This window comes from Ciconia boyciana, chromosome 1 (assembly GCF_034638445.1).
Source record: "Ciconia boyciana chromosome 1, ASM3463844v1, whole genome shotgun sequence".
In the NCBI taxonomy this organism is placed as follows: domain Eukaryota; kingdom Metazoa; phylum Chordata; class Aves; order Ciconiiformes; family Ciconiidae; genus Ciconia; species Ciconia boyciana.
The window spans coordinates 189,174,933-189,202,310 of NC_132934.1; the positions used below are offsets into that span (position 1 = coordinate 189,174,933).

General features: G+C 40.2%; 1 protein-coding gene and 1 long non-coding RNA gene across 7 annotated transcripts in view; one reads left to right on the forward strand and one right to left on the reverse strand.

The window, feature by feature from the left end:
* Positions 1–669: 669 nt before the first annotated feature.
* On the reverse strand, positions 670–1,837 carry LOC140648444 (uncharacterized). The gene is made up of 3 exons (XR_012041217.1): positions 1,633–1,837; positions 1,046–1,315; positions 670–793 (listed from the first exon to the last, which is right to left on the reverse strand). It is a non-coding gene; the product is annotated as an uncharacterized lncRNA (long non-coding RNA).
* A 2,010-nt stretch (positions 1,838–3,847) lies between these two features.
* The window catches only part of FNDC3A (fibronectin type III domain containing 3A), a 129,678-nt gene continuing 106,147 nt past the window's right edge, over positions 3,848–27,378 (forward strand). For 2 of the 6 annotated variants that reach the window (XR_012040417.1, XM_072850227.1), the window contains exons 1-2: positions 4,126–4,217; positions 22,515–22,643. Coding sequence is in view for 4 of the 6 variants with exons in the window: in XM_072850227.1 (XP_072706328.1) it covers positions 22,542–22,643 (102 nt within the window). In the remaining 2 variants the exon portion in view is untranslated. Of the gene's footprint in view, positions 4,007–4,032; positions 4,054–4,125; positions 4,218–12,509; positions 12,575–22,514; positions 22,644–27,378 lie in introns of those variants that run through there. The other 4 variants (XM_072850228.1, XM_072850230.1, XM_072850229.1 and 1 more) reach the window with 4 other exon arrangements.

Here is a 27,378-nt window from a genome sequence, read left to right on the forward strand (position 1 = left end):
TTGTTAAGCAACACTCAGTTCTGTAAGTAATGCCACTGAAATCAGTGGAATTTCCTCCAGAAAACAAGAAAAATTAGTAAGCAGGGAAATGGCAGATTCCAGCTCTCCTCTGAATTTAACAAACTGCAATTTCCCCCAGATTCCTGATACTGTGTTAGACTTACTTCTGTAATGCAGGAGTTGAATGGTTGAATTTTGTTGTCTCTGACTGGATTAGCATTTTTATCCATTTAATCCTCCCATTCATTTTGGTACCATCATTCTAAAATTTTGGCTGGTTTAACCCTGTCAGAGAATGATTTACTTCATCATCCATGTCCTGAAAAGCAGGTAAGGAAGCTAAAGATTTGTGGATTTGTGTCTTTTTAAGGTGTCCATCAGCATTTTGATAAACGTATGGCAAAATACAATATTTATTCCTTAGCAAGTGTCAAAAAACAGTTATAGTCACGATAAACATTTTATTCCATGACACTGCTCAATGTGTTTTGAATTCTACTAGTTTGCCAAATTATGTAAAAACACAGCTGATCATATCAATTAAATTTCAGACTCCTTTTTCCCCAGAAACACATATTTTACCATTGAAATGAATCATGCCTAGCATTAAACAGTTCTCATCAAACTTTGATTTTGATACATCATTCTCATATTAAAGTGGGATTTTTACAGTTCAAATCCTTTCATACTAATCAGAAACCAGCAAATAATTTATACTGACCAGCAGCCTCTCTGAAAGCAATCTAGACAAATATGATGAGTGTTACGCAGTTCAGGTGAAGATGCAGTATACCTGAAATGACATAAAGGAAGCGGTAACTCAATTTTGTGGTAAATACATTTTCTGCATTTTTTTACCAACACATCAAAATTAAACTTCACTCACCTTATAAAGCTGCTAACATCTTATAGCTTGTTTATTTTAAGGGAGCTATATTCATGAATTAGTTACCTGTTTTAGAAAATAAACACTGCCTGTACTTCTTTAATTGTTTTGTATTACACACACGCTACTTGTCTGGTAGAAGGTAGCAGTGCTACTGACCTCATGGCTCTCAGTCCATAGTCCAAACCACCGTCCTTATGGTCCATGAGACCATGGTAAATGTTCCCAGTAGTGTTCTCGCTGAAGTTTGGATGATAAACCTCTTTGTTGGTGGTACACAAGATGCCGTAAAGTTTGACTGCGAGTCCGCTGATCTGCATTTGGCAACCTCTGCTTTTATAGGCTCAGGGAGCTCCGTGTGACAACAGCAGAGCTGCCACTACCAAGAGTGGTCACCGTTCTCCTTCTGGCATAGGTATTACAGGCGACCTACAAATTCGGTTGAGGTGTAAAGACAGGTCACTGATTATGGAATGGGGTGCTGTGCCTAGGAGACTTCCTGAACCCTCCACCTTAAGCCATGTTTTTTTAACTTTAGAACTGGAGGTTTCCTCCATTTCCTGCAAGGATGGAGAGAATTGGAGAACTGGATCAAGTGATGTAGATTTTAAACTTAGCGTGAGTTGCCCAATTCTGATCCCAGGCGCTACATTGCTACACATTTTTCTGAGTAAACACAACTTAATGCAAACATGAAATAATGACTGTTATAACACCAATTCTTCACAGTTCTCTGGAGACAGTACCTTTGTTTGACTAAAGAAGTGAGAGTCACAGAGGAGGGGCATTACTATACAGTCAAGACTGTATCTTAAGACGGTACTCTTGAAAACGTTCCCCTGATGGATTTATCTCTTCTCCTCTATTGGCTTTAGCTACGACACCAATTTCATAAATGTTCATCATTAGCACTTGGATGTATATCTGGTACGATACTGTAAAGAAATTCTGTCCCCATGGGTCCTGCTGGGAAGTTCTGCAATGGATGAAAGCAAGAGCATTTGGTCAATCATGTAGAAGTAGCTGAGATCTGTATAAACAATTTAGACTGGTAAATAATCCCAATCTAATTTAGTTTTGTTTTAGAAAAATCCGTTTATTCATGAGTCCCTAAAAAGAGATAAGGAGGTCACTATATTGGTTCCCCTATGCCTTCCACCCATTTTTAGTATTATTTGGAATGATCTTCAGGTGACTTCAATTGGTCTTCTAGCAGAAAATGGAATTTTATTTACACATATTTGTATATCTGTGAACTAAAAAAGAAGGAAGCAGACAGATTACTGTGTCATGCAACGTAAACTTACACACCACCAGGACCAGTGTTTGGATGGGGAGAAAAGCCCAAAACACTCTCAGCTTTTCCCTGTCCCAGCTGTATGTCTGCACCCATACACCCAAAACATTGAACAGATTTCTTAATGTCACCTGCATGGGATGTGAGGGAGCAGCACTCCTGGGAAGCCAGGAGAAGGCGTGAGGGACACCCTCTCCCAGGGCTCTCAGGCAGCGGGGCACATACAATCGGTGCTGCATGCACCAGTGCAAAACCATAGTACGATCTGACACAAAGCCAGGATCTGTGGCTGCCTACAATGATGCCCATGGCCACGGCTGCCGCTGCTCTTCCTGGCCCCAACATCATCACTGAGTGGTGCCTGGCAAAAGCAACTGCAGAAACCCTTTGCTATATTCCACTGAAACTGCTGGCTAATTCCAGAAACACGTATTGAAACTGGAGTAAGGTAGGAAAACGAGCAATCTCCTAACAGCTGCGATTGGCAAAGATCTCCAGTTTTATGTCCCTGGATGGTACAACCCACAAATGCTGTGCAGTAGCATTTGTTCAGCCCTGACTCATAGACAGACGAACGCCACTGAATGAATCACCAGTAGCACTTTCTGCAGTACCTGACGAGGTAGCTCATCCAAATATTGATCAGGCCCAAGTCTCTCTAGTTTTTGAGATCTGACATACCATAGTTGAGGATGTTATTTCACCAGTGAAATAAGTATTAGAAAAGGGGCCTATAGTGAGCAACCAGGATGGCAAAACATCGGTTGGTGCATCCTTTGTCGATAGGAGCTACCTTCTGCCAGCCATTAAGCTATAAAAATGATACGAACACTGCTAAAATGCAAGAGAAATAGCAACTTATTAACTTAGTAACAGAGAACTTTAAGGCAAATTAACAAAATCACTTTATAAAACATCTCATTCTGTTCAGTCCACTGCTGCAGGTCATTAAGCCAAATACTGTAGTAAAATAATTTTGATACATAACGGTTGAAAGGACAAACATTAAGCAAAGGATAATCACAAATTAGCATTCAGGACATCAGCTGAACATTGCAGGTGTTGAAGATAGTTCCTCCCTGCGTAAGTGCCTGGAAAAGCATGTTTCTTCCCCTTTCCCCTCAGATGTCGGATGCTACGTGCCTGGGCAGCGGGCAGGGAACGCCTCTGGTGCTCACAGGCACTAAGGCTCTGCTTGGCCTCAGGGCAGGTGGGCAGAAAGCCCTTTGACTTTTGTTGTGTTAATAGCTGCTTCAGTGTATATGGAAGGGGCAGCCCTTCCGACTCTTCACGCTGCCCAGCAAGGGCCCAGCCTGGGCTAGGCCCAAGCCCCAGGCCCAGCCCAGGACCAAGCCCAGGCGCCAGGGCCAAGGCCAAGGCCAAAGCCAAAGCCAAGGTTGAGCCCCTAGCCAAAGCCCAGCCCAGGGCCATGGCCAGGCCCAGGCCCTAGCCCCACACCTCTGCCCCACAGACACCGTCCCACCCGCCCCGCAGGCCCCGCCCTCCTGCAGCGCCCTGCCCGCAGACTCCGCCCTCCCCGCAGGGCCCGCCCCTCAGAGACTTGCCAAGCCCCGCCCATAATTCTGACCCCGCCCCTCCCGCCGACAGCCCCCCTCCGAACGGGAGCTTGCCGCGCAGGCGCACTGCACGCTGGAGTCAACTGCCCCCCTCCCGGCCCCTCCCAACCCTCCACAAAGATGGCGGCTGTTCGCCGTCGGGCGAGGTGGAGGGGAGTGCTGAGGCGGTGGGGCGAGGGTGGCGGCAGCAGTAGCAGTAGCAGCAGCAGCAGCAGCAGCGGTGATGGCTGCGGGAGACTGTGACAGGTGCGGGGAGGGGAGGAAAAGGCGGCGGAGCGGTGGCGGCCGCGCAGGTACCTCGAGTGGGCGGGTAAGGGGTGGGGGAAGCGGCCGGCGCGGCACCGCCCCTGCCCGAGCTGCGCCATCGGGAACTCCCCTCCGCTCCCCGCCCTGGTGCCGCTGCCCGCCGGTGGCGGAGACCGAACCGTTAGCCGGGAGAGGCGGCGGGGCCATGGCGGTGAGTAGGCGCGCTCGCCGCCCCGAGGCGGCTGGCAAACCGCCCCCTTCCCCTCAGTAGGGCGGGGAGAGGGGTGCGAGGGGACGGGGGCAGCGCTTCTACCTGCCCCCGGTGCCGGGCGCGGCGGGGGCAGCGCGGCCCTGAGGAGACGGCGTTGCCTGCGCCTCTCCCCGCGCCTGCTCGGGGAGGGCCGGGGAGCCGGCGCCTCCGGCTGGAGCCCCGCTGAAGAAACTTTCTATCTTTCTTCCCGGGCTTCTCCGCCGCTCGGAGATGCCTCTCCCGGCCGGGGCGGGGGGATCCTCCTCCTGTCAGCGCCGGGCAGCGGGGCTCCCCGGGGCAGGGCTGCTGCGCGGCTGCCGCGGAAGGTTGTTCGGGGAGAGAAACAGATGCGAAGCACGACTAGAACAGCTGAGCCGGCTGTGACAGGCGGGGAGGAGAAGGAAGTGGTGGTTTTCAACACCTCTTTCTTTTTGTTTTTGTTGTTTTCCTGCTAAGCCGTAAAGGTTCCCTCGGAACTCCCATCTAAAGGGGTTGAGCGTGTGTTTCTGTATGTAGATTAAAAAATCTTCCCGAAAAGACTATAATCGTCTTGCTGAGTGCTAGCGGAGGCATTCTTTCAGCTAGGTTCGTGCCCGATTCCTCCTTTCCTGACTATTACTCAAGATTGGTTTTAACCTAAACAGCAACTTTTTGTTGTGTCCAGGCAACTAGAAAGTGAAACCAACTAAAAGCAAAAATGAAACTTTTCAGCTGATTTTTATTGTGCGGAGTAAAGAAAATAAGCGGTAGAAACAAGGGAAAATATGTTGGGTAGCAGCAAATCGTGCTTGATGAGTGGCATCTCAAGACGTGTTAGTAATTTGTTTAACCTTGTCAAAGGCAATTTATTAACTACCTTGGATATTAAGTGTTATTCCAGAACATCTCACATCATGAAGTAATTTCTGTGAAACATTCTTTGTTTTTAGAATTTAAGTCTGTGTTTGATCAGATACATATCTGGTTATAAATGTCTTAAATTATCATGAAGACTTCATATTTCTTAATTTTTTGCTGCTAAGTACGTGATAGCTTCTGTCTTAGAAGCTGTAGGTCCCAGTCCTGCTAAGCTCTGAGCTTAAAAGAAGCTATTTTGTTGTTATGGCAATAGGTAACTTTCTGCTTTATGCAGCATAGAAATTTAACTGTAGCCATGATGTGAATCTGCATCCATAGATGTGTTTATATTCTATGTCATGAAATAGTATGAATCACAGCAACTCAGCAGTCCTTAAAATACAGAGAGTACAATCAGTTGAATTTTTTCCTACTTTTTCTTTTTTTAAGGAAATGGTCTCAAATAATTATGAAATTTAATCACATAATGAATGGAGAAGTAGCAAGCTTTCAGGTAGGGAGAAGGCTGTACACGTATGTGAAAGCTGGAAATAGCTGAGTATCTATAGTACCCAATGTTGCAAATTGGGTAGAGTTCTTAATAGCTGGTGTTCCCACTAAGCCTGAGGGAGCAGGAAGTGTGCTGATCAAATTTGGAAATGTAGCATCTCGTTCTAGATTCACTCTATGTATACAGAGTGTATGCAAGTCATCTTGACACATATGGTTTGATTCTGGGACTTATTTTGACAAAGTACACCAGAATGTTTTTTCTGGTGACTTTGAGGGGGAAATCAACATGCAGAATCAGTTACATCAGGGCATCGGACACTGATTTTTGGCAGATGAAGTCTTAGTTGAGAGATGCAGATCCTTGCCCTCAGAAGGGCCAGGACTCGGTGATCAGTTGCTTAGGTCACTTGGTTGGGATGAAAGCAATTTGCTTTGAGCAGAGTCACAGGCTGACTACTATAGATGATAATATTAAAACAGAATTAGATGAGTGTCTCCGCTTTTTCAGGGCAGATGGAGACCTTCTGAGGCTCTTTGCTGTATGACAAGCTCTAGGTGTATGAGTTACTTGAGGCTCAGATCATTACACACAACACTTAAGTTATCTGATTTCAATGTTAGTGGCATTTCTACCTTTTTCAAGTTAGAGATTCCACTAGTTTGTGAACTTAAAACTCAAAAGCTTTTGATTTTTATAGGCAATAATGTAATAGAATTGCAGAAACTTGAATTATGATTCAGACTAATAACTCATTTGCTTTCAGCTGTGAGTCCTGTGGATCTTGAGATGCTTTTGTTTGTTATCCTTTGCCTTGTGGCCATTTAATTTAACTTGAATTTGGACCTACATCAGCTAACTCAGTGTTATGCTGATGATCGTTTTGGCTCAAGATATCTCAAAAGAGATCCTTTGTAATTGTTATCGCAACTTTAACTACTTAACTGAACATGCTTCTGCAGTGTTCTGTCTTAGGACTTACTGGGAAGCAAAACCCTTAAAATCTGACTTCCGGAGAGGTACAATTTTTCATCTTGGTCAATACTTTCTCTTAAATCATTTTAACTTCTAAATGCTTTTAGGCAACTCACTAATTTACCTTGCTGGCAGGTCACTTCTGAAATAGTGTATGCTATTGTAAATGTGTTGGTCTTTAGAAATATTGGATGCTCAGAATGTGTTAAGCGCTGGTGTTCTGATTGTCTTTTGATACCTCTGTCACAGTGGCAAACCCTGTAAGCTAGCCCAGCCCCTCTTTTTGGGTGGGTGGGGGGAACTGGCAAAGGTACAGTCTTGTTCATTCCCAGACAGGCAGATACTAGAGAAGACAGTTTTTGTGAGGCTGCAGGCCTACTTCCCAGACAGCGTTGTTGTCTGCAGCCGTTGATGTGCATTGTTGGTGCCTCCTGGAACCTGAGGAATTCTTATCTTTCTCCAGCATCCAGCAACTCTGTACCTTTTTTTGACCTCGAGCTTCTAATTGTTACGGGATTTCTAGTTCAAGCTCTGCTAAAATGTCTACAGGTAACATGTCATGTTTCATCGGTGCATTTCTGTGATCTAAGATATGAATTGGATTCTCTCTGTTATATCTGTCAATAAACCACTTCTATATTTTATCATCCATTTCTTTAAGACTGTTGGCTTGGGGAAATTCCCAGGCAATTTGTAGCAAAATTCAACTTGGCTGCAGTTTATAGTGCACGAGTTGAATTGTGAGCCGCTGCTTTTCCTGTAGGACCAGATCTAGTAAAAATAGATTTGACTTGGACTGTCAACTCTTTAGCTTAACTAAAAGATACTGTCTGTATCTCAGGAAAGCGATAATAGTTCAGAATGAGTACATTGCTGCTTTTTCTGTTCAGCAAACACAAACAATGTTTGTTTTGCTCATGGGGCCAATGTTTCCTGAGCTACAGAAATGACCATTTTTTTGCTTGTTCTTTGCCATATACAGTAAACTTTGAGCTTCCTTAATGCTGATGTTCACTTGATGCCAATACAAAAACACTATTATCCTTTTTCTTAAACTTGTCTACCATAAAGTTTAGTGGTTTGTTTATGTCCAGTAATATTTTGGATTGTCATCCTGGGGCCTGTATTTTGTAGGGCTGATGGGGCAGAAGGTAGTTTAGAAGGTGTCTGTACACTTAATACTATTTACGTGTTTCTCATGGGTTGTCATCTTTAATTGTTCCAATCAATTTACATTTAGTTTCAGATTGGACAAATATTTTTGAAGTCGTTGTTGTTCTGTCTGCCCCCCCGCCCAGAGATCTGGTCCTGTTCCAACTGTACTTCCTCCACATGCTCTTGAGCCTGTAACCAGTGAAAATCTTCAGATGTTTTTGCTAAGTTGACATAGATTACTTTAACAAAATGGAAATAGAATTTACTATGCCCTTTTGCCAATAATTAAATATAATTTTTAGTTGTTGTTTTCATGCTGGACTCCCCTGTATAATGAGAAGTCTTTTTATACTTACCCGCTAGGTCATGCACCCTTTCTTGGGTTATTAATAATCTGTTTTTGTTAGAATACGTGCTGTGGAAACTGTTGGTTTTCATTTTGATGGCACAGCTGTGTAGAGGACTGTTACTACTCTTCTTGGATGTATTGCTTTAGAGTGCTTTTCTGTTTATAGTTGTAGTACCTCAGGAATGGAATATCCTTGTGTTTTCCAAACCCTTTATTAAACCTTTAAGGACACATTCATTGGCGGTGTCTTCACAGCACCTCTAAAATTGAGTTAGACTGGACATACTTTGCCCTCTTTGTGTTCATGGCTCCAAATAAACTTTCACCATTTATGTCTAGGCAAGCACATTTGTTGTTCTCAGTCTCACCAGACCTACCTGTGTTTCTACCAGTTTGCTTAACTGAATTTATATTTTTGTCTCCCTGTAAGTTTTTGCTTTTTCAGGATGCCTGGACCCTCTCCTGGTCATACTGTTCCGCAGTCAAAACATCACCTAGGTTAACATTGGTACCCTCTCTTTCAGTTTAGCATCTTGGGTGCCAAACACCATCCCAACAGCAGTTTGCAGAAGTTAAATAGGAGTGCTGAATATGCCTATAGTTCACCTCTCCCCGGCTTTGCTTCCAGAATTGTTCTGAAGCATTTAGGACAGTTGAAAAGATACGCTGCAAAACCTCTTCATTTATAGGCAATGAAAAATGTTGTATCTTATTATGCATTTAAATACTTTGGGCAGAAAGAGTTGTCAAAAATGAAAATATCTACCAGTTTTCAATCCCAGTTTAACCAATAGACCTCATTTTTGTAATCCATTAGTAAGAGAGAAGCACTGCACTTTAAGATGTGATAAATGTCTTCTGCTTTCCAGAAGCACTAAAACAAGTCCTTCTACTTCCTGGCAACATATAGGCTTCTATATATAGTGTCAAAAAAAACTGTTTCACAACTATGAAAATTTACAAAATTGAACCAATGTACTCCATGATTTGAAAAAACTGTTTATCGAAGTCTGGAAAATTGTCTGCAGGGAAAGCGACAAGGTCCATAAGGATTTAAACTGTGACAGGTGTGGATAGATAGTAACTTGATTCAGTAACTGGGAGTGAAAAGGAATATGTGGTGCACAAATGTTAACTTTACCTTCTGCATAACAGTTCTCTTTGAATTTGCTTTGTGTTTTTTGTACATTGGTTGCATTTAAATCTGTAAAGCTCAGTTCTTAACGTCTTTTGAGCTTGAATAACTTGAGGTGAAAATGAACTTAACAAACCTAGAACTTTACTGTTACCTGCAGTATAAAGTAAAAAAGCCCTGGAGTTCACAAGTGTACATTCTTCCTTGTAAATGCTATTGAGTTTCCCCAATGTACAGATCCCATGTCTGTGGTAAACAAAGCCCAAGCTCTACTTATACAAGATCCTGCAGGCATAGGCTAATGCCAAGCTGCAGTCTCATTTCCCCTTGCTAACGTAGTACACTCAATAGTGTATCTTAACTCCTTTGATTACAAACTAAATCCTTCTTCTCTAACTTCCAGTTTTCAAACTGCAGGGTTTTGTTGTTCGGAGTTTGTTGTTCTAACTGGAAGAACTGTATCTATTAGATGACTTGACAGAAGGAAACTGAGACTTAACCAGCAGAATATCAAGTGAACTAGTTTTACTTTGAGGCAGAGGAACACATTTTCGATGGTGGTAGCAAATCAAGTAGTAATGATCTGCAAAAAGTGCACACGTAGCTGAAAACTAGTCTGTAAGCAAAAATTGAATGGATAAGAAGGTTCAACGCAAAAACTTTGGTGACTTGCAGTGTCTTGGCAATGAGAGAGAACCATGACTAACTATTCACTAATATTTCAATATACCTATTGATAGGCTGTTAGGGGACTTTCGACAGTAACAGTAAATATCACAGGCCACAAGAGTTACCATGCCTCTGCAAATCCTATAGAACCTATAAAAAATGTAAATGGGGAAGACCATACTTTAAAAAAACTATTGTTTTTACCCATTTAGTCTAGTATGAAGGTAGATTGAAGATGTTGAAAGAAAGTACTAAGAAATGAGGACTAAAAGAAGCTGCAAAAGTGAGTAGTGACTATTGACAATGATCAGTCTTAGATGCAGCTGGAATATAATTTGTTTTAATTTCTTTAGGCTTGCTAATAACTTGACTGCCCACGTATAACAATATTAGTATGTATGCACATTCTACTCAATTATGGCATTTCAATGGTGAGGGTAAATTACCATAATTCAAGTAATACATCTTAAAAGTACTCCAGTACATCTAATTATGTACATCATGGCAATACAGCTCCGAACAGATTGGTTTCTGATTTTGTGGCTTTATTTTTGTTAACGAATTGACAAGTATTCAGTGTTGCAACTTCATGTGTAAAATAGGAAGCAGAGAGCAGCTTTGTCCTCTTGACTTGATTGGGCAATCAGATTAGTTGGTCCCATGGTGTTTTGACTGACTAAAACTTTTCTTGGAGGATGGGGTGGAACCTGGGAGAAAGGAGTGCTGGTATCACCTGAGAAACCTGCTCTTGTTTTGCTGGTCTTCCCCTTCAATAGCTGCAGAGACTTCTCCACTGGAGAACTCTTGCATGAGTAACGTATTTGGTTTTCAAGAGTTGCATTCAGTTTGAGATGCTCTTTGACTACCCTGCTTTAATTTTTTTTTATATGCTATGCAAGTAACTGCTTCAGTACCATTGTGACTAAGTTTAATATTGGGGAAGTGAAGCACCTGCCAGGGTGACTGCCTCTTGACCTTTTTTGCTATCGTGGTCTGTAGCTTCATGCATGCTATGCATAGACATTGGAAGAAGCAGTTCCTCTCTGCTTATTCCTGTGGTTGGCATTCATTTGTGTGTTTGCATAAGTGAAATGGATCAGGCAACTCTTTTACATTAAAACTGACCAATTTTTGTAAGATGAATTTTAAACTGTATCTGTCCTCCAGTTTAATTCACTGTGTTGTTGATCAGTTGCTTGCAGTGGTGCAAGTGGGAGCTGCTGACTTACAGCAGAACTGACTTACAGCAGTTTAAAGTCTTCATAAAAGAACACCTTTCAAATTGTTAGGCCTCAAAACACCTTCTTCTTTGGTGGACTCTTGGTCTTGGGAAGTAGTGTCCATATGCCTGTCCTGACTTGTCATGTTTTGTGCTATTATCCTGTTCCTTATTGTCCTTAGTTGCCGACTGGGGTTAAACCACGACACTTACAGAAGTAGAGACCTATAGGTTTTCCAAAAAGAATCAGTGGAGATAAATTTTTAAAATCTGTTAGACTTGCAGCCTCATCAATCCTATGTCATCTTGCATTTGGATAGCATAGTTTTCATTTTTCAGAATGAGCAGGAAAAAGCTGTTTCATAAGAGTTCTTTAAAAGCTGCTCGTTCTGCTTGAATCATGCACTCTTTGTAGCTCCAACACCAGCAGCTGTCTCTGCAATAAATTTATCTCACTGACCAGTTGCATCACATTAATAAAAATAAATCCATGTTTTTAGTTTGCCTTAAAGGAATCGTATGAAAAATTGTTTTAAAAATTTCTCCTCACTACTCATAGCTACCGAAAAGAGGCAGTTGATAACAAATGAGGAAGTAGCTTGATTCTTGGCATTGAATTTGCTTGTTTTCTCAAAAAATAAGCATGTTCTTAAACAGAAATGAAGGCAAGAATAATGGTTAACTGGGAAAGGCCAAGTTGTTCTTGAACCCATGTGATTTTCAGAAAATAAACTGAAGGAAATCCAGTCCTGGCAGAAGCTTAGAAGAACCTAATTTAGCTAGTATAAAAGTAAAACTAGGAGGGTTTAAGGAAGTTCTTGAGAGTAACAAGAGTGTAAAACAAAACAGCCCCATAGTTTAGATCAAGGTAGCATAAATAAAGTGGAATTGCATTGGAGATCTTTATAAGTGGTGCAAAAAATACACTATACAGTTCGCTCTCCTCCTTTCTTTTTGAGGATGCGTCCCAAGAGTATCTAAAAGGAAGTTGTTCTTCTAAGACAAAGGAGGCCACAGTGTAGCTCCCAAACAATGTGTGATGGTGAATGAGATTGATGTACCTGCTAAAGACTAGGCATAAGTTTGCGCTCTGGTGCTGACAATTTACTGGTTTAAAATGCACACTATCAAATTAGATCTGAGTAAAACGAACAGATTAGTTCTGATTTGTGATATGGTTGCACTTGTTGCTTCCTAAAAGTTACAGAACCAGTTTAGGCTTCTTTTCTTTGAAGGTATAAGAGGGAGGGGCAAATAGTGGGAAAGTACTGAATTCTTCTTATGCAACAACTTCAAGTTATATGTACTTCATCCAGATAAGGACTGTGGGTGTTTTTTTTTAAGAATCTAATAATAATAATAATAACATTTAAAACCAGAATGTGGTATTTTCAGGTAGTCTCCATTGCACTGGTTTTGTTATGTACCCTCAAGCATTTAACAGACGTGCTGGACAAGATGAGAGGTGGTAAGTGTCCATGAACATATTGTGCCTTTCCGGATGACTGGTTTATCAGTATCTAGTTCTTCTCTACATAGTCTTCACCTTCAAAAGTTTAGTTTTCTACATCAGGTACTAATAAGAGTTTAGCCTCTTTGACTCAGATTCAAAAACTGGTGGCTTATAAATACAAATGCATTAAACTTGAACAGCTGGAGTGTTTCCAGTTATCTACTATGCATTCTCATATGGATTCTAGTACCCATGACATGAATGCATGAACTGTGCTTGAAACTGCTCCTAAATCATTGTAGTTCACAACCTGGAGTATGAAGGTAACCTGAAGTAAGTATTGATTCACTATAATATGCTTAACTCCCACAATGCTAATTCTTACCATTGTGTGGCTTGGCCGTTCTTGCTTTGAGAAGAACAGGGAGTAACTGTTGGGAGTGAGTTAGATCCAGTAGCTATTTTGGCTGTTCAAGTGCAACTTGCATTTGCTCATGAATAAGTATTTTCATCATAACTGTATTTTATTCATTTTACAACTTTTGATGTTCACCTTCCAGTGGTAACTTAGTTTGAACAGAGATCTGTATCGTATTTCTCGGACTTCTTGGAGAATTGTTTAGTGTCTGCGATGCCACTTGTGAGCTATGGTTGAGGTACTTCCATATTTATGGTAGAGGTTGTAGATTCCTCTACAACCTCTACTTCCATATTTATGGTAGAGGTTGTAGAGGGAGTTCCAGTGCTTATTAAAACATTTTGCATATCTTCATTTTTAACTATTTCGATTTATAGTTTCTAGTGATTGTCAGACTTTGACTTTGTTGATTTACTTTACAAAACTATACTTTATTATAATTTTCATGTATTGCCTATCTGCAGCTTTAGTATTATGAACAACGGGACTGAAGAGAATAGCCATTTCAGTTTCACTTTACTTAAAAGGAGATTGTCAAATTACAGTGAAATAGAAATGTTCCATGAAACACCTTTCTTCTACCAAAAAATAACACTTTGCTGTTCTGCTGGAAATACTCTATCAAGTTTTCCAGGAAACACTTTTCTAAATGAGGAAAAATAATTTATTAAGAACAAAGCACATCTTTTAAATTGCATATTAATTGAAATAACTAGTTCAGAACTGAAAAAAGCAAAAGCCAGTATGCTGTAATTGCCACATCTGAAACTGGGTGGCTAGAAAATATGGTAAATGTATGGGGGGGAAAAACATAAAAATCATTCTGCTCAATTCTGATTCTTAAAAGCAAACACAAAACTCTTCAGCATGCTTCATAACTTTAATAGCTCAGCTGCAACCTTACGGATCTCTGGGTAATTATATTCTAATACAGTGATGTAGCTGATGTAGAAATGCATCTGAGCTTTTTCCAGTAGTGCATCAACTGACATGACTAACATCTGTTGCATATGCTTTGTTCTTTCCTCTTCACCCTAGGGATGCATTGGTGTATTTTGTTTCTAGAATTTTCCTCATTTTAGCATATTTGTATGTCTTGGGCACTTGTATTTGTCCACTCTTACCTGATGATTTCTGAACTGGATAACCAATTTGATAGACTGGAAGGAATTGCAATAGTAATTTTTACAAGTCTCAAATTGGCAGGCAGGAGATATCTTTTAAGGACTGTAGGAAATAGTAAAGAATAAATTTATCTCACAGTAGGCACTAAAGAATGGACATGGTGAGTACTTATAAACACCTCAGTCACAGGAAAAGTTTAAATAGTAGCTTGCATCTTCTTGAAGAGTCACTCAGATGTGAGGCTCTAATCTAAATAAAACAGGGCTTTATTACTTCAGCTGTTTGAAAGATATTTCTTTTTAAAGTGCACCTGCTGTTTTCATGTTGCAGAAGGCAAAATCAAAGCATTTCACGCATTAGGATTGGACGATGGTTTTATGGTTTTTTTTGGTTCTGTAAGTTCATTCCTTGGTCTTTGGCAAAACCTGGAAAGTGTTGTCTCCTGCTCAGAGAAGCTTTTCCTTCTTACTGGAAGTTGTCTGGACCTGAGGATGGGCCTCGCCCGTGGTTCCTGGGGGAGCATAGCTGCAGGAGGACCTGGGTGAAGGAGGAATGCACACCTGCTCTGCTGTACCGAGCCTACTGGGAAAACACACCTTATGGCAACCTCGAATTGGCAGCTGTAATGTGATACAGGCTGAAGCATGTATGAGGCTGCACTACTGACAAAGAAATCATGGAACGGCCCTGTTTTTGTCACTTCTCATGTAATACCAACATGCAGTTTGGAAACATTTAGTATTGATTTCATTGAGCCTGTTCCTTATGCTGCACCTTTCTGTGTTAGGCACTTTTGTCTTGTCCCCACTTAAACTTCCATCCTCGTGTTGTATAGAATCAAGGCTCTTGTGAACAGCCCTCTGTAATAATAAATCTGTTTGTATCTGTTGGTCACCAGATTCGACAGCATTAGGACGTGAAAGACCGTTAAGTTGCTGTAAGTATTGTGATAATAAGTAGGTAGGGTAGAGAAGAAGCACTCTGTAAATCACAAAAACTGAGGAAAAAGCAGCAATGCAAATTTCTCCTTCAGTAGGCCCCAGAGATAGCACTGCAAAATGTGGCCTTATAAGTCCTCCAGTTGTGGGAAAAACAATTAATTGTATTTTGTATCAAACTCAATAACCAGAAGCAGTGAATCTCTGGGAAAGGAGCCCTTCTTAGGTTTTTTTTGTACATAGCATTGTTATTAGCTATCACTACATTTATTGTAGTAGTGCATATAGCCCAACTGAAACAGAAAGCCTGTTTGTGTTGTGTGCTTAATACAAAAGTAGAACTTCTTAATTCGTAATTATCCTCTAATGCAGCTTTCCTCCTTTTATTAGGAGAAAGGCCAGAGTATAAAGTAATTCTATTATGGACAGTGCTATGGGTATGTCTTCCAAAGTTTGAACCTTAAGTCTGTGAGTTTGAGTTTTGATTAGCACTGTCATTGTTACTTTGAAATTCTGAATTGAGAATCTGACAGCTTTTCAGAGGTCGGGCGACAAACTACTGTCCCCTCCCTGGGTTCCGATTTACTGAAAATCATTCAACTTTGGTATTACCTGTAGTATTTGATTGACTAATACTCTGGCATTCATCGAAGAATTCCGCTCAGAGGGGGCCTTTGCAGATTGCCGCCTTCAGGCCTTTGTCAGGACCTTGCATGGTCAGGTTTTGACTCTCTACAGCAGTGGTCTCCAAACTTTTTGGATCATGCATCCCATCAGTAAAGATGTTTTGAGTGTGCACCTCCAATATATGTACATTTTTAAATTATATGCATATACTACTCTACTGATATAGTATATACACTATAAAGCATACACAAAAAAATATGAGAAAGATGAAAGACACTATTTAAAAATAATTTTTGTAGTGTTAAATAAAAATATTTTCTTCCCACACCCTAAGGGATTGTCTTGTGCACCCCCTGGGGTTCATGCACCCCACTCTGGAGACCACTGATCTACAGGATTGAGATTTTTGCAGCCTCTCAGGGCAACCCATGCCAGTGCTACACCACTCTCATTGTGAAGATGTGTGTCTTTTTTTTTTCTTTCTTTTTTTCCCTTTATGGACAGACAGAATTTCCAGTGGTGCAGCATGTGTCCACCACTTCTTGGAAGCAGGCAATAGAAGTACAAGAAGACTTTGATTTAAGGCTCTCGACAAGCATCCTTCAGGTAGTGGGATCCAGCCAGTAGGTGACCCCCTGGCTACTCTAGTGCCTTTAGCTTTTCCTTGTCTTTCATGGGCCTAAGCCTAATAACAGTCTTTGTGGCATCTCTCTTATATTGGGGAGGAGGAGGTGGCTAGGAAGAGAAAAACTGGATGTGGTGTTCCAGGTGCCACCTTATGAATGCTGAGTAGTGGGGAATAATCTCCTCCTTCAGCCCATCGGCTGTGCTTCTCTGCTAATACAGCCCAGTATGCTGTTAGCCTTTGTAGCTACAAGGATGGGTGGTGCTGACTCACATTGTTTTACCTTGGTGATCCAGCTGATTTAATGCTGATGTGTTTTTCAGAGACTATCGTTAAGATCAGCTGCTAGTCTCTTGGAGATGGAAATGCTGATCCTTTGCATGTGCAGAGGAAATGCACTGCCCAATGATCTCAGCCTTACAATATTCCTTAACCTTTAATGAACAATTGGCTGAGTAAAAAGCATAGTTGTATATGTCTTTAGAACATGAGAGTAATGCCACAGAAACATTAAAGAACCAAATCTGAAGGCATTTAAGGATTGAGTTAAATGGTCGTTACAATTCAGGAAGGCAAACTTGCTTACTGAACTATTGAGTGGAACTCAGTCTTTGAGCCTTAACATCATTTAGCCTTTTGGCTTGTTAGTGTAATCCATTCCTTAATGGTTCCTCAGGCATAAGTCTGGAGTCTCTAAACAAATCATGTCCAGTAAATTATATGCCTTTCCTTTGTTTCAGCTTTGAAAGATTTTTCTGAAGGCTATCAAAGTCTTTTCAAATTCATATGATAAGGAAAATCAATAGCAGTTCTGTTGGGGGTAGTGGGGAATAGGTAGTTTGCTGCCTAAGTCTCATACAAAGCATTAACCTACCCAACTTGGTTGAAATCTCAGGAGACCTTGTACTTCCCTTGCATCCTAGGACAGACTCAGTGCAGATTCTGAAAGAACAGTGTCAGCTGAGTTAGCAATCCTGAATTACACTTTGAATGTCTACTACTAGTTCAGTATATTCAGTAGCAAGACAAGAAATGAGATAGCTGTTCATGCAGCAGTTGTTGCTGTACATGAGTCAGTATAGATTTCTAAATAACCATGCCTTTAATGTGCCACCAGGAGAAAATTACTTCTCAGCTGCTTCTGTGCTTAGCAACAGTGTATTACCTGTCTATTCATCTAATGTTGTCTTCCTTGTCTGGTCCCTTTTAATATGTCCACAAGAATGGTGTAGTGAGTTGGCCTTAAATAAATCCTTAGATTTATCCCATGTATTATTTTACCCCTTCTGTAGGCTGCTGCATCCATTAGTTTTCAGTGGTGCAGGAAATCTGACAATAGGCTAGTGAATTGTTTGTAGTGGCTCTGCAGGCTGAGCCTTACCTGTTGTTCAAACGCAAGCTGCTTTTCTTGTGTCCTTTACAAGACCTCACTAAATCCTGAGTATATTGGGAAACTAGCTGGAGTTGGAAGACAGTTATATCATCCAGAGCAGTTTTATGTGGAGTAAGGCTGAAATTATGGTATGCACATACTTTGCTTTCAGTATTTTTCAATAAGGAATGATATTTTCAAGAAGCTGTAGTCATACTGCTCTTTTGAACAGGTATCAACCATTTTAAGTCAGCAAATTGGAGACAAAGCTTGTTAGGTTATTCCAGTAGAGACTGTAGTTATTTGCAGCCAGAGGCAGGGAGAATATCCTCCTTGTTGCTAAAGGAGGTACACCTGTTGATACAGCCTTGTGGGGAGCTTGTGTTTTGCTGTTCACTCCTATTATCCTATCCTTTTCAGCATCAACCCTTCACAGGACTGAGTTCTTTCTTTTTTGTTTTAGAAAGAATAGCTTTACCTTTATGTATTAAAACCTTTTGTTATGCCTAGCTTTTTAAGCTATTCATGCCATTTTAGTGGAGTAAAATGACTCTGTCTCTTATCACTGTCATGGTTTGTCATTTCCAGACTTCCTTCTGACTTCCTCTTTTTTTTTCTTTTTTTTTCTCCTGAGAGCTGAGTTAACAACATGTTCTATAATGAGAAGCCAAGGACTGATACCTTCCCTTCCTATTGGAAACTCACATGCTCAACAACTCTGTATTTACTGTTAATATTTAAGGGCTGTCTATCCAGTTTTACTCCATGTAATATCTGTTCTGTGTTTTTGTTGAAGAGAAATGTTGTATAATGCCAAATAAGGTTCTCTTATTAGTACCTTTATCAGCAATACCCGTTGACAGAAGATTCTCATCAAGTTAATTGGATAAGCTTTTTTCCATCAATCATACTTGTCTTTTAATTCTTTACAAATAACTTCCAGTATCAACTATTAACTTTTATTTGGTCTCAAATCACTGTTGGCTAACAGGCCTAGATTGTCCCATTTGCCCTTTTACAACAGAGTATTTAATGCAAGACTTCTACTTTTCTTCCAGACCTCTGAGACTTTCCCAGGACTCAAGTTATTTGCAAGTCTTTTTCAAAGATCTAGGTAGATCTCTTCTTCCAGAAGTCTTGAATGCAAGCTGTCTGGGTCTGCTGATTTAAAAGCTCTGTCTGTGCCCATTTGATATCCTTTCATCAAATGTGGTGTAATGGCATTTATTTCCAAGATATGTTTATTGAGCATTTCTGCTTCTTTTGATGCCATTTGTCAATTTGCCAACCATTTTGCCAACCTTTTGTCCATTTTATCTGACTTCTCCTTCTGCCACACAGTACTTCTCCCTTTTCAAATTCCTATCTGTCTTTATTTGTCCTCGTAGCTTAAAAAAAAAAAAGGCACCTGCAACAGGTGGACGTACCATGTCTTACTGTCTGGCCAGATTACACGCACTGGCTTGTACAGATTGCTGCCTCTTGACTACTGATAGGGAAAAGGCTTTTGATGGTACGTGTAATGTAGACCCTACATTGGTGTGAAGTTTAAGCCTTTAGTCTTCAAGACTAGTTCAGTGGCATTGTAGAGAAATCTAATACTGTATTGTCAAGAAAGCATTGATTTATTTTTTCCTTAGATTGATTACACAGTCTGACAGGTAGCACTTTTATTATTGTTGTAGAGGGTGTCAGGAATAACACTATACCTGTTACCTCCTGTCAGGGTTTATCGATGAGCAGCATGCTTCATCTCCAGAATAAATCAAACACTTGGATCCAGACATAGAATTTAGCTGTGTCCCAGTTGAGGCACTGATGGCTGTGTGCCCAAGGTGGACTACCCACCTATACACACAGGTGCCTGTGGGAACCTAATTTTCCTACAAATCAAATCATTGAACACCTGTGCGAGAGAATGAATGAATCTGAGACCAAATGTTACATATGCCCAGAGCTGCTCCTGTCTTGGAAGGTCTTAACAAGTTGTTATGACAGTCGTATTTGAGTCAGTTTGGGTTATGTTTAATTCTCACTGGTGTCCAATTTGATAGACTTGTTTTGATTTATGCTTAATAAATGGTGATAGTACTGCGTGCGTCATAAGTTATGGATTCAGTCAAAAGTCATTGTGTGTGATAAAGGAGGTTAGTGCTTTCTTATATAAGAGACTAGTCATTAGCATAGTGGCTTGGGAATAATGAGCTGGATTCAACTTAAACCTGGGGAAACTGAAGCCAGCTTTGTCTGGGAGTCTGTTGTGTTATAGCTTGGAGTATTGGAATTACTTTTCTGTCTGTGACACTGTAGATAGGAGCACCAAATCTTTGGAGCTGTAAGATCAAGAGATGGCATGAGAGCAAGCCTGGTTGTAGCTATTGTGGGAGGAGGAATGCCTTGATTCTAACAGCCGTTTCCAGGCTGTGCCTTCATTTTATGTTAAATGGTCATTGGATAATATCCTGGGAAGCTTACCATCAAACTTGCTAGCTTGAAAGATGATCCAAGTAATTTTCATCAGCCCTCTGCCACCTGCAGAGGTGGTGGGGACTGACTGTAGCCTGGAGGATTTTTTGATGAGTGGGAAAGCTTTTAAAGTAAAGTAGGAATATAAAACTCTCTCCTCATTGCTTGGGAGACTAATTAGTCTGGCTAAGCAGGTATAAATGACTTGGCGTAAGCGGCGATGAATTCTTAAGTAATCACTGTTAGGTTTCAGTGTCTTTTAACCTAGAGCGATTCCCCCCCCTCCCCCCACCCCCGCCTTAAATCTTTGCAGAGTATACCAGGAAAGTAAATGAAACCTCTAAAATAATTTCAGAATGCTTTTTTTCCAAGTTCATAGTTTTATAGTAGGACAACCTTCAGCATGGGAATAGCTAAATCATACTGTATGTGCATAGCTGTACAAGAGGCTTATAGTGCTTTGTTAATGCATTTTCTAGAAAATGTGAAGTCTTTGTTCTGTGAGTCTTCTTGTACTGACAGCATTGTATTACAGGTTTCAACCCACAGCAGGTATACAACATCTGCCTTAGAGGGTCAAACAAGTAAAAGCAGTCAGTTGGGTGGGATGGGGATAGTTTTAGAGAACGCTTCCAAGTAGTAAACTCTAACAGCAGCTCTTTTAAATTAACCGAATATAATCTCTAGAACTTGGTACCAAAGTCAGTGTCATTAAGCTGACTTTATCACTCCTTAAATTTTATCTGATATCTCTTTATTAAAAGTAAGTTTTATATGCTGTAACTAGTAAGCGTCTCTGTTTGTGAGCAGACAGTGTATCTGTGTTAGAAGTTTAGGAGTATTTGTAGAGAGTGTCATTAGCCAGATGATATCAAGGCAAAACTTTAAAAATCTGTAAAGTTACTGAGTGTCAGGCTGTGTAACTTTAAAATTGTACCTACTTATTTTCACCAGGTCACTGTAAGTACTGGCTAAGAGAGGCCGTTCTGCTTTAGAAACACTGTACAAGCTTATTCTCAGCTTAATCTTTATGTCTATGTTTGACATTAAGCACTGTTTTCAGATGCAAAATGTGACTAATTTGTGGGAATTCTGAATGTACCATTTACCTCTAGTGAATTCTTTCCATCTGTCTTTTTTGTTTTGTTAAGAAATATCAATTTCTCACTTCTTGTTGATCTTTTTTTTTTTTCCTCTGAAAGGTAAGTGTACTGAGTCTGGCTGGGATGGAGTTAAGACCAGTACACTAAACCAGTATTACCTAGTGGTTTTTTTTTTTTTTAGCAAAATGAAATACAATTTCAAAAGCAGCTTATTAGACTTGTAATACGTATTTCCAGCATGGAAAAATGGTAATCTTTAGCTTTTCTGGTCTTAATTCTTCCATCCAGTCTTCATATAGCACTAACACGCAAAATAACGTGAAACACATTACTTATGACTTGTTAATGTAATTGAAAGGAACGCTCGGCTGAATCTTGCTTTCTGTTACGCTGTTACTTGACACTCATCAGAGTTGAAGTGAATCACTGCTTTCATGGGCCTCTTGCATGGGTGGCTTTTTTCTTGTCATCAGATTTCATGTAACTTTACAGTGTGTGCTAGCGAGGGCTTTTTCATAGTATAGTTATGAGGATTATAATTTGTGTGTGGGCATGACCTCTTCCCCCCTTCCCCCCCCCAATTTTAGCTGCTGGTAAAGCTATTAAAGGGCCACTGGTTATCAAAAAGACACAGCTTTAATTCTGGGTCTAATACATTTTAAAAGTAATGTCAGATTGTGCAGAAGATTTTGGGTTTTTATTCATTTGTGTCTCACTTGAACATTTCCTAGTAACTAGTTGTTCCTAAAATAAGTGTCTCATTCGTTAGAATAGTAGAAAAAGTGGGTTGGTGATTTAAAAAAAAAACAACCCATACCAACAAACAAACACAACCCCCAACAAAAGTGTCCCTGTTAGTAGATCTCAGGTTTTTAGCAGTTTCATATAAACAGGAACACCATATATGTAAGTTCCGAGGCAACTGTGCTTTTTTTTCCTCCATTTTTTCCTGTGGGCGTTTTGTCAGCAGTGCCAGTCAAACTTAGTCAAAATCTTGGTTTATAGTCAAAGTTAAGAGATTTGCTAGCTCCAAGGCTGTGATGTGTCTTCTTCTAAGGTTCAGCCGCTAGAGGGGGTCTAAACCTACCCTCTGTATAAATAAGGCTTGTACTAGCTGGCAAAACACATCTTCAAATTTACATGATTGCTGGAATGTTGTGGAAACATACTTTCTAAAGGTGTCTAATTTAATAATTTTTTTTAATGTGAGGCTGTTTTTTAAGAGTAATTATTCAGAAATATTTATATAGTTTAACCATTTGAGTAACTTTTTCTTTGCAGGTGATCTTGTGAATTAGTGTACTATCAATGATGGCAGAACATCCACCATTACTGGATACCACTTCGATTATAAGTAGTGAAATCCCTCTTCTAACTTCCCCTATTGTTAGTGGGGATGGAGCACAACAGGTAAGAAAACTTCAATTTTTTTTTTTTTCTTACAACAATACCATTGACATATTGACACTATAAAAGATAGTAAGCCTTCATCTGGAATATTTTTGTGCAGCTTTGGTCATGGATGTGTTTGAGAGGTGAAGGTAGACCTGGTGCAGAGAAGAGATTTGTAAGGAGTATGAAGCAGAAAACCTGTCTTGTGAAAGAACATCTTCGTAGAAGGATGGGACCAAACAGCTACCAAGCTGTCTAGCCATGCTTGAGCCTTAATTTGGAAGCTATATATTTACATTACCATGTGACCTTGTTAAGGTTAATAAACCTTCCCCTATGGTAGAGCTTACTAGCTTAGGCGCAACATGAGTTAACAACTCTATGACTCTAGACTGACACTTGCTTACAACCGGGTATCTTGAATGGTGGGACTTGCTTTTGTATGTTAGTGTCTGCCTGGACACTTCTTCCAATTTTTTTTTTTTTAGACAAAACCAGTCAAGGTGATAGAAAAACTTATGATTATGGTTTCAGAACACTTGAGAAAGGTCAGCTCCAGTGAGGAAGAGTTGTTGGCAAAAATGTATGTATTCTCCACATCTTTAACCTAGGAAGAATATTTTAGGCCCCAGATAAGCACAGTTCTGGAGCAGCTTCCAACGGGAGAAACGGAGTGAAAAATTAAGTGGTTTGAAGTATCTGAATGGATTGAGAGATCACTGCCTGTGATAGCAAGAGACTGGATTTGATGATATAGGGAAGTCCTTTATAGTCTGCCATTCCCATGCTTGATCTTTATGCAGAGGAAACAATTATTTATCATAAAGAGAAATTAATTTGTAGGGTAAAAACACAGAAAAGAGCTCTAAAATGAGACTGGAGAATGCATTGCAACAGGTCATGAGATAAGGTTTGGGCTGCAGTGAGATCTTCACAATGTAGGGGAAGCTTAAATACAGAGAAGGAGCTGATAAATCTTTTTTGATGAATATATGGACAGAACATTCCAGAAAAAAGGGAAAAAACAATATCCAAACTTGCTTTCTCTTCCAATTCTTCTTTCAAATACTGATGTGTAGAAGCAGTAATCTAACATGCAAGAGGAGAACTGTTATTGTTTTGTTACATGTTTTGCCTTGAAAAGTTCAATTTTAAAGCCTTGCAAACAAAAAAGAATAAAGCATGCATATGCAAAGTTAAACAAACCACCACCATTCCTTTTCTTTACCCAATTGTGAATATTCTTTCTTTTTACTATTGTTGTTTAAAAATTCTTACAGATGTATCACAAACCCTTGAGGTTGGAAGGGACCTCTGGAGATGATGCAGTCCAGCTTTCTCCTGCTCAAAGCAGGGTCAACTAGAGCAGGTCACCCAGGACCATGTCCAGTTGGCTTTTGTGTATTTCCAAGGATAAGGGACTCCACAGCCTCTCTGGCAGTCTGTTCCCCAGTATTCAACCCACCCTTACAGTGAAATAATTTCTTACATTTTAGTGGAATTTTTGCATTTCAATTTGTGCCCATGGCCTTTTGTCCTTTCACTAGGCACCACTGAGGAGAGTCTGGCTCAGTTTTGTTTATTCCCCCCACCTTCAGGTATTCATGCACACTGATAATAAGATTTCCACTGGTATGTCTCTTCTCCAGGCTGAACAGTCCCAGCTCTCTCAGCCTCTCCTCACATGTCAGATGATCCAGTCCCTTCATCATCTCTGTGGCCCTTTGCTGGACACTCTCCAGTATGTCCATGTCTTTCGTGTATTGGGGAGCCCAGCACTGGACCCAGAACTCCAGATGTTTCACCAGTGCTGGGTAGGTGGAAGGATCACCTCCCTTGACCTGCTGGCAATGCTTTTCCTAATGCAACCCAGGATGCTGTTGGCCTTTTGACTTGAGGGTGCCTTGCTGATTCACATGCAACTTGTTGTCTGCCATTCCTTTTCTGAAAAGCTACTTTCCAGCCAGTCAGCCCCCAGTGTGCACTGGTGCATAGGATTATTCTTCCTCAGGTACAGGTCTTTGCATTTCCCTGTGTTGAGCTTCATGAGATTCCTGCTGGCCCATTTCTTCTGCTTGTCAAGGTGCCTGTGGATGGCAGTACAGCCATCTAGTGCATCAGCCGCTCCACCCAACTTTGTATCACTTGCAAGCTTGTTGATGGTGCACTCTGTCCTGTCATCCAGGTCTTTAAAGAAGATAGTAAACATTATCTGTCCCAGTATCAACCACTGAGGTAGATGACTAGTGAATGGCCTCCTGCTGGACTTTGCACTGCTGATCACAACCCTTTGAGCCAGTTTTCAGTCCACCTCAGTATACCTCATCAGTTTCTGTGAGGATGTTATGCAAGATGGTATCAAAAGCCTTGCTATAGTCATGATAAACAGTATCTACTGCTCTCCCCTCATTCACCAAGCTAGTAATTTCATTGTAGAAGGCCATCCAGATTTGTCAGGCATGATTTCCACTTTGTGAATCCATACTGACTACTCCCAATCACCTTTTTATCTTTAATGTGTTTGGAAATGGCTTCTAGCAAGATTTGGTTGCTCATCTTCCCAGAGCTGAAGGCGATGTTGACTGGCCTGTAGCTCCCTGGATCCTCCTCCTTGCCCTTTTTTGAAGATTGCAATGACATTTGCTTTCTTCCAGTCCTTGGGAACCTCCCCTAATCACCATGACCTTTCAAAGATAGTTGAGACTCAGTTACTTGTTCTGCCTTCCCCAAAAATAAGACTATCAAGCTGTGCTGTCAAGCTTATTCTGTAATGATGCAAAATTTTGAGTCAGATATGAGCTTAAATGTTCTTTTGGGGATCCTTTTTCATTAAATGTTGTCTCTTTTTCTCCTGCCAAGCAAGATTAAAACTGGAAAACAAGAAAAGAATTTCTTCAAATAAATGAATTTGTGGGAGTTTGTTAGTCTTCTTAAGGGAAAAACATCATATATGCTGTCGGTGTCCTTTTTAAAAAAAAAAAGGCAAACTGCTGATTTAAGAATATTGTCTAAAGTGGAACTGATAGTAGTAGTGTTTATTTTAAAAAAGAAAAAAGAGAATTTTCAGAAACAGTTGGGCAGATTCTCAGTCATCAGGAAAGAAAGTCAGTTTCTTTCTTCATTTCATGATAACTAAAAGTTATACCATAATGTTTTCTACTGTTCTGTGTTCTACAATGTCTAGTGAAAGTTGCAACTTCCGTTTTCTGTCCTTTCTTTGCATTTGATACATGACTCATGAAGAATTTGCAAATGCATTTGTTAAGTGGCAGGAAATTTTACTGGAAACCCTTTTTGCATCTGTTGATTTAAAACCCATCACTAAGAAGACAATAGAATATCTGAAACAATAGTATATGAGACAATAGTATATCTGAAAGATAGGAAATCCAGAATTGCAGGTACTGCTTACTCTGTCAAGGTTACCCACTTAAGACTTAGGCCACAAAAAGGTCAGGCAGGCCATTATTTATTTATAAGGGTCTTAAAAGTATTTGTTTACATTTGTTTTATATGGTACACTAATGAAAGGGTTATATACTTTCAAATGAAGTGTGATGTATTCAAGTACAACATGTTGTAATTCTGAGCCTTTTTCATATTTTCTTAAAAATATTTCAACCAGAATATTAGTTCATTGTATTCCTTTTTTTTTTCTTGTAACTTTGAAGCTACTTGTAACTTGTAACTTGAAGCTTTCACAGACTGAGCAAATAGGAAGACTCTTATTTGCTTGGCTACAATACATACATTCTGTAGGGGTTACTTCCTTAAAATACAAAAACTACTTTTCCAGTTTCTTTCGTAACAGCATCATGGTGTTGGATTGCATAATCTATTACATAATCTGTAGTGCTGACAGAACTTAATTGTGTTCCCACAATCAAAATTCAGAGCTGTTTTGTCTGTGTAAATAAATGTATATGTTCTTCTGTCTTCATAGTGTGTAGGTTGGACTGTAGCCATTCTAATTAGTTTTAGCTAGTCCTGACTGAAAAATGTGTTGAAAGTCCAGTAGAAAACTCTTTATTTAAATACTTTGTTTATATTTTGGTATTTCCTATGTTAGACTAGTTAACCGTACCCTAGAACTTGCAAGTTTTTGTTCAGTTGTGAAACATCTGAGGATTTTTTAATCAATTTCCCCCCTCCTTGCATCTTACCAGAATTAACCATGATAATTATTGTGATTTTTAAGTTGTATATACTGCATAACTGAGTTACCAAATGGATATAGACCATTCAGTACTTTTCTAGAACAGTTCATATCTTCAAGATAATCTATTTCAAATACTTGAAGTTCTGCTAGCAGTTTAAATGTTAAATAGCAGTACAAATATTTGAACATGTTAAGATGAAAGGTCATATGCTTCAAATAGTGGAAGTGTTTGATCGGGTTAAAGCTGTAACTTTCCACCATGTTTTAAAACAAAACAATCCACAAAGTTAGAGGAATGTGTGTGTTCAGGCAGAAAACATGGGGAGCTTCAACTGTGTGGACGTTCACATGCTACTCAGTGCCGCCGTGGGAGACTGCCTCATTCTGTGTCCCACAGAACAAGGGACTACTGTTAGTTTCATAGGACAAAACCGGGGAAAAGGAAAAGCAAAGACCAAGCCTGTTAGCTCCTCCCTCTACTTAGCACAGAAGTACTGCTTTTGCACCTTCTCATCACTGTGTTCAACATGAGTGGGTAACATACTCCTTATATCTTGGTGGTGAGTAAGGTTGTGGGTGAAGTATGGAGAAGGT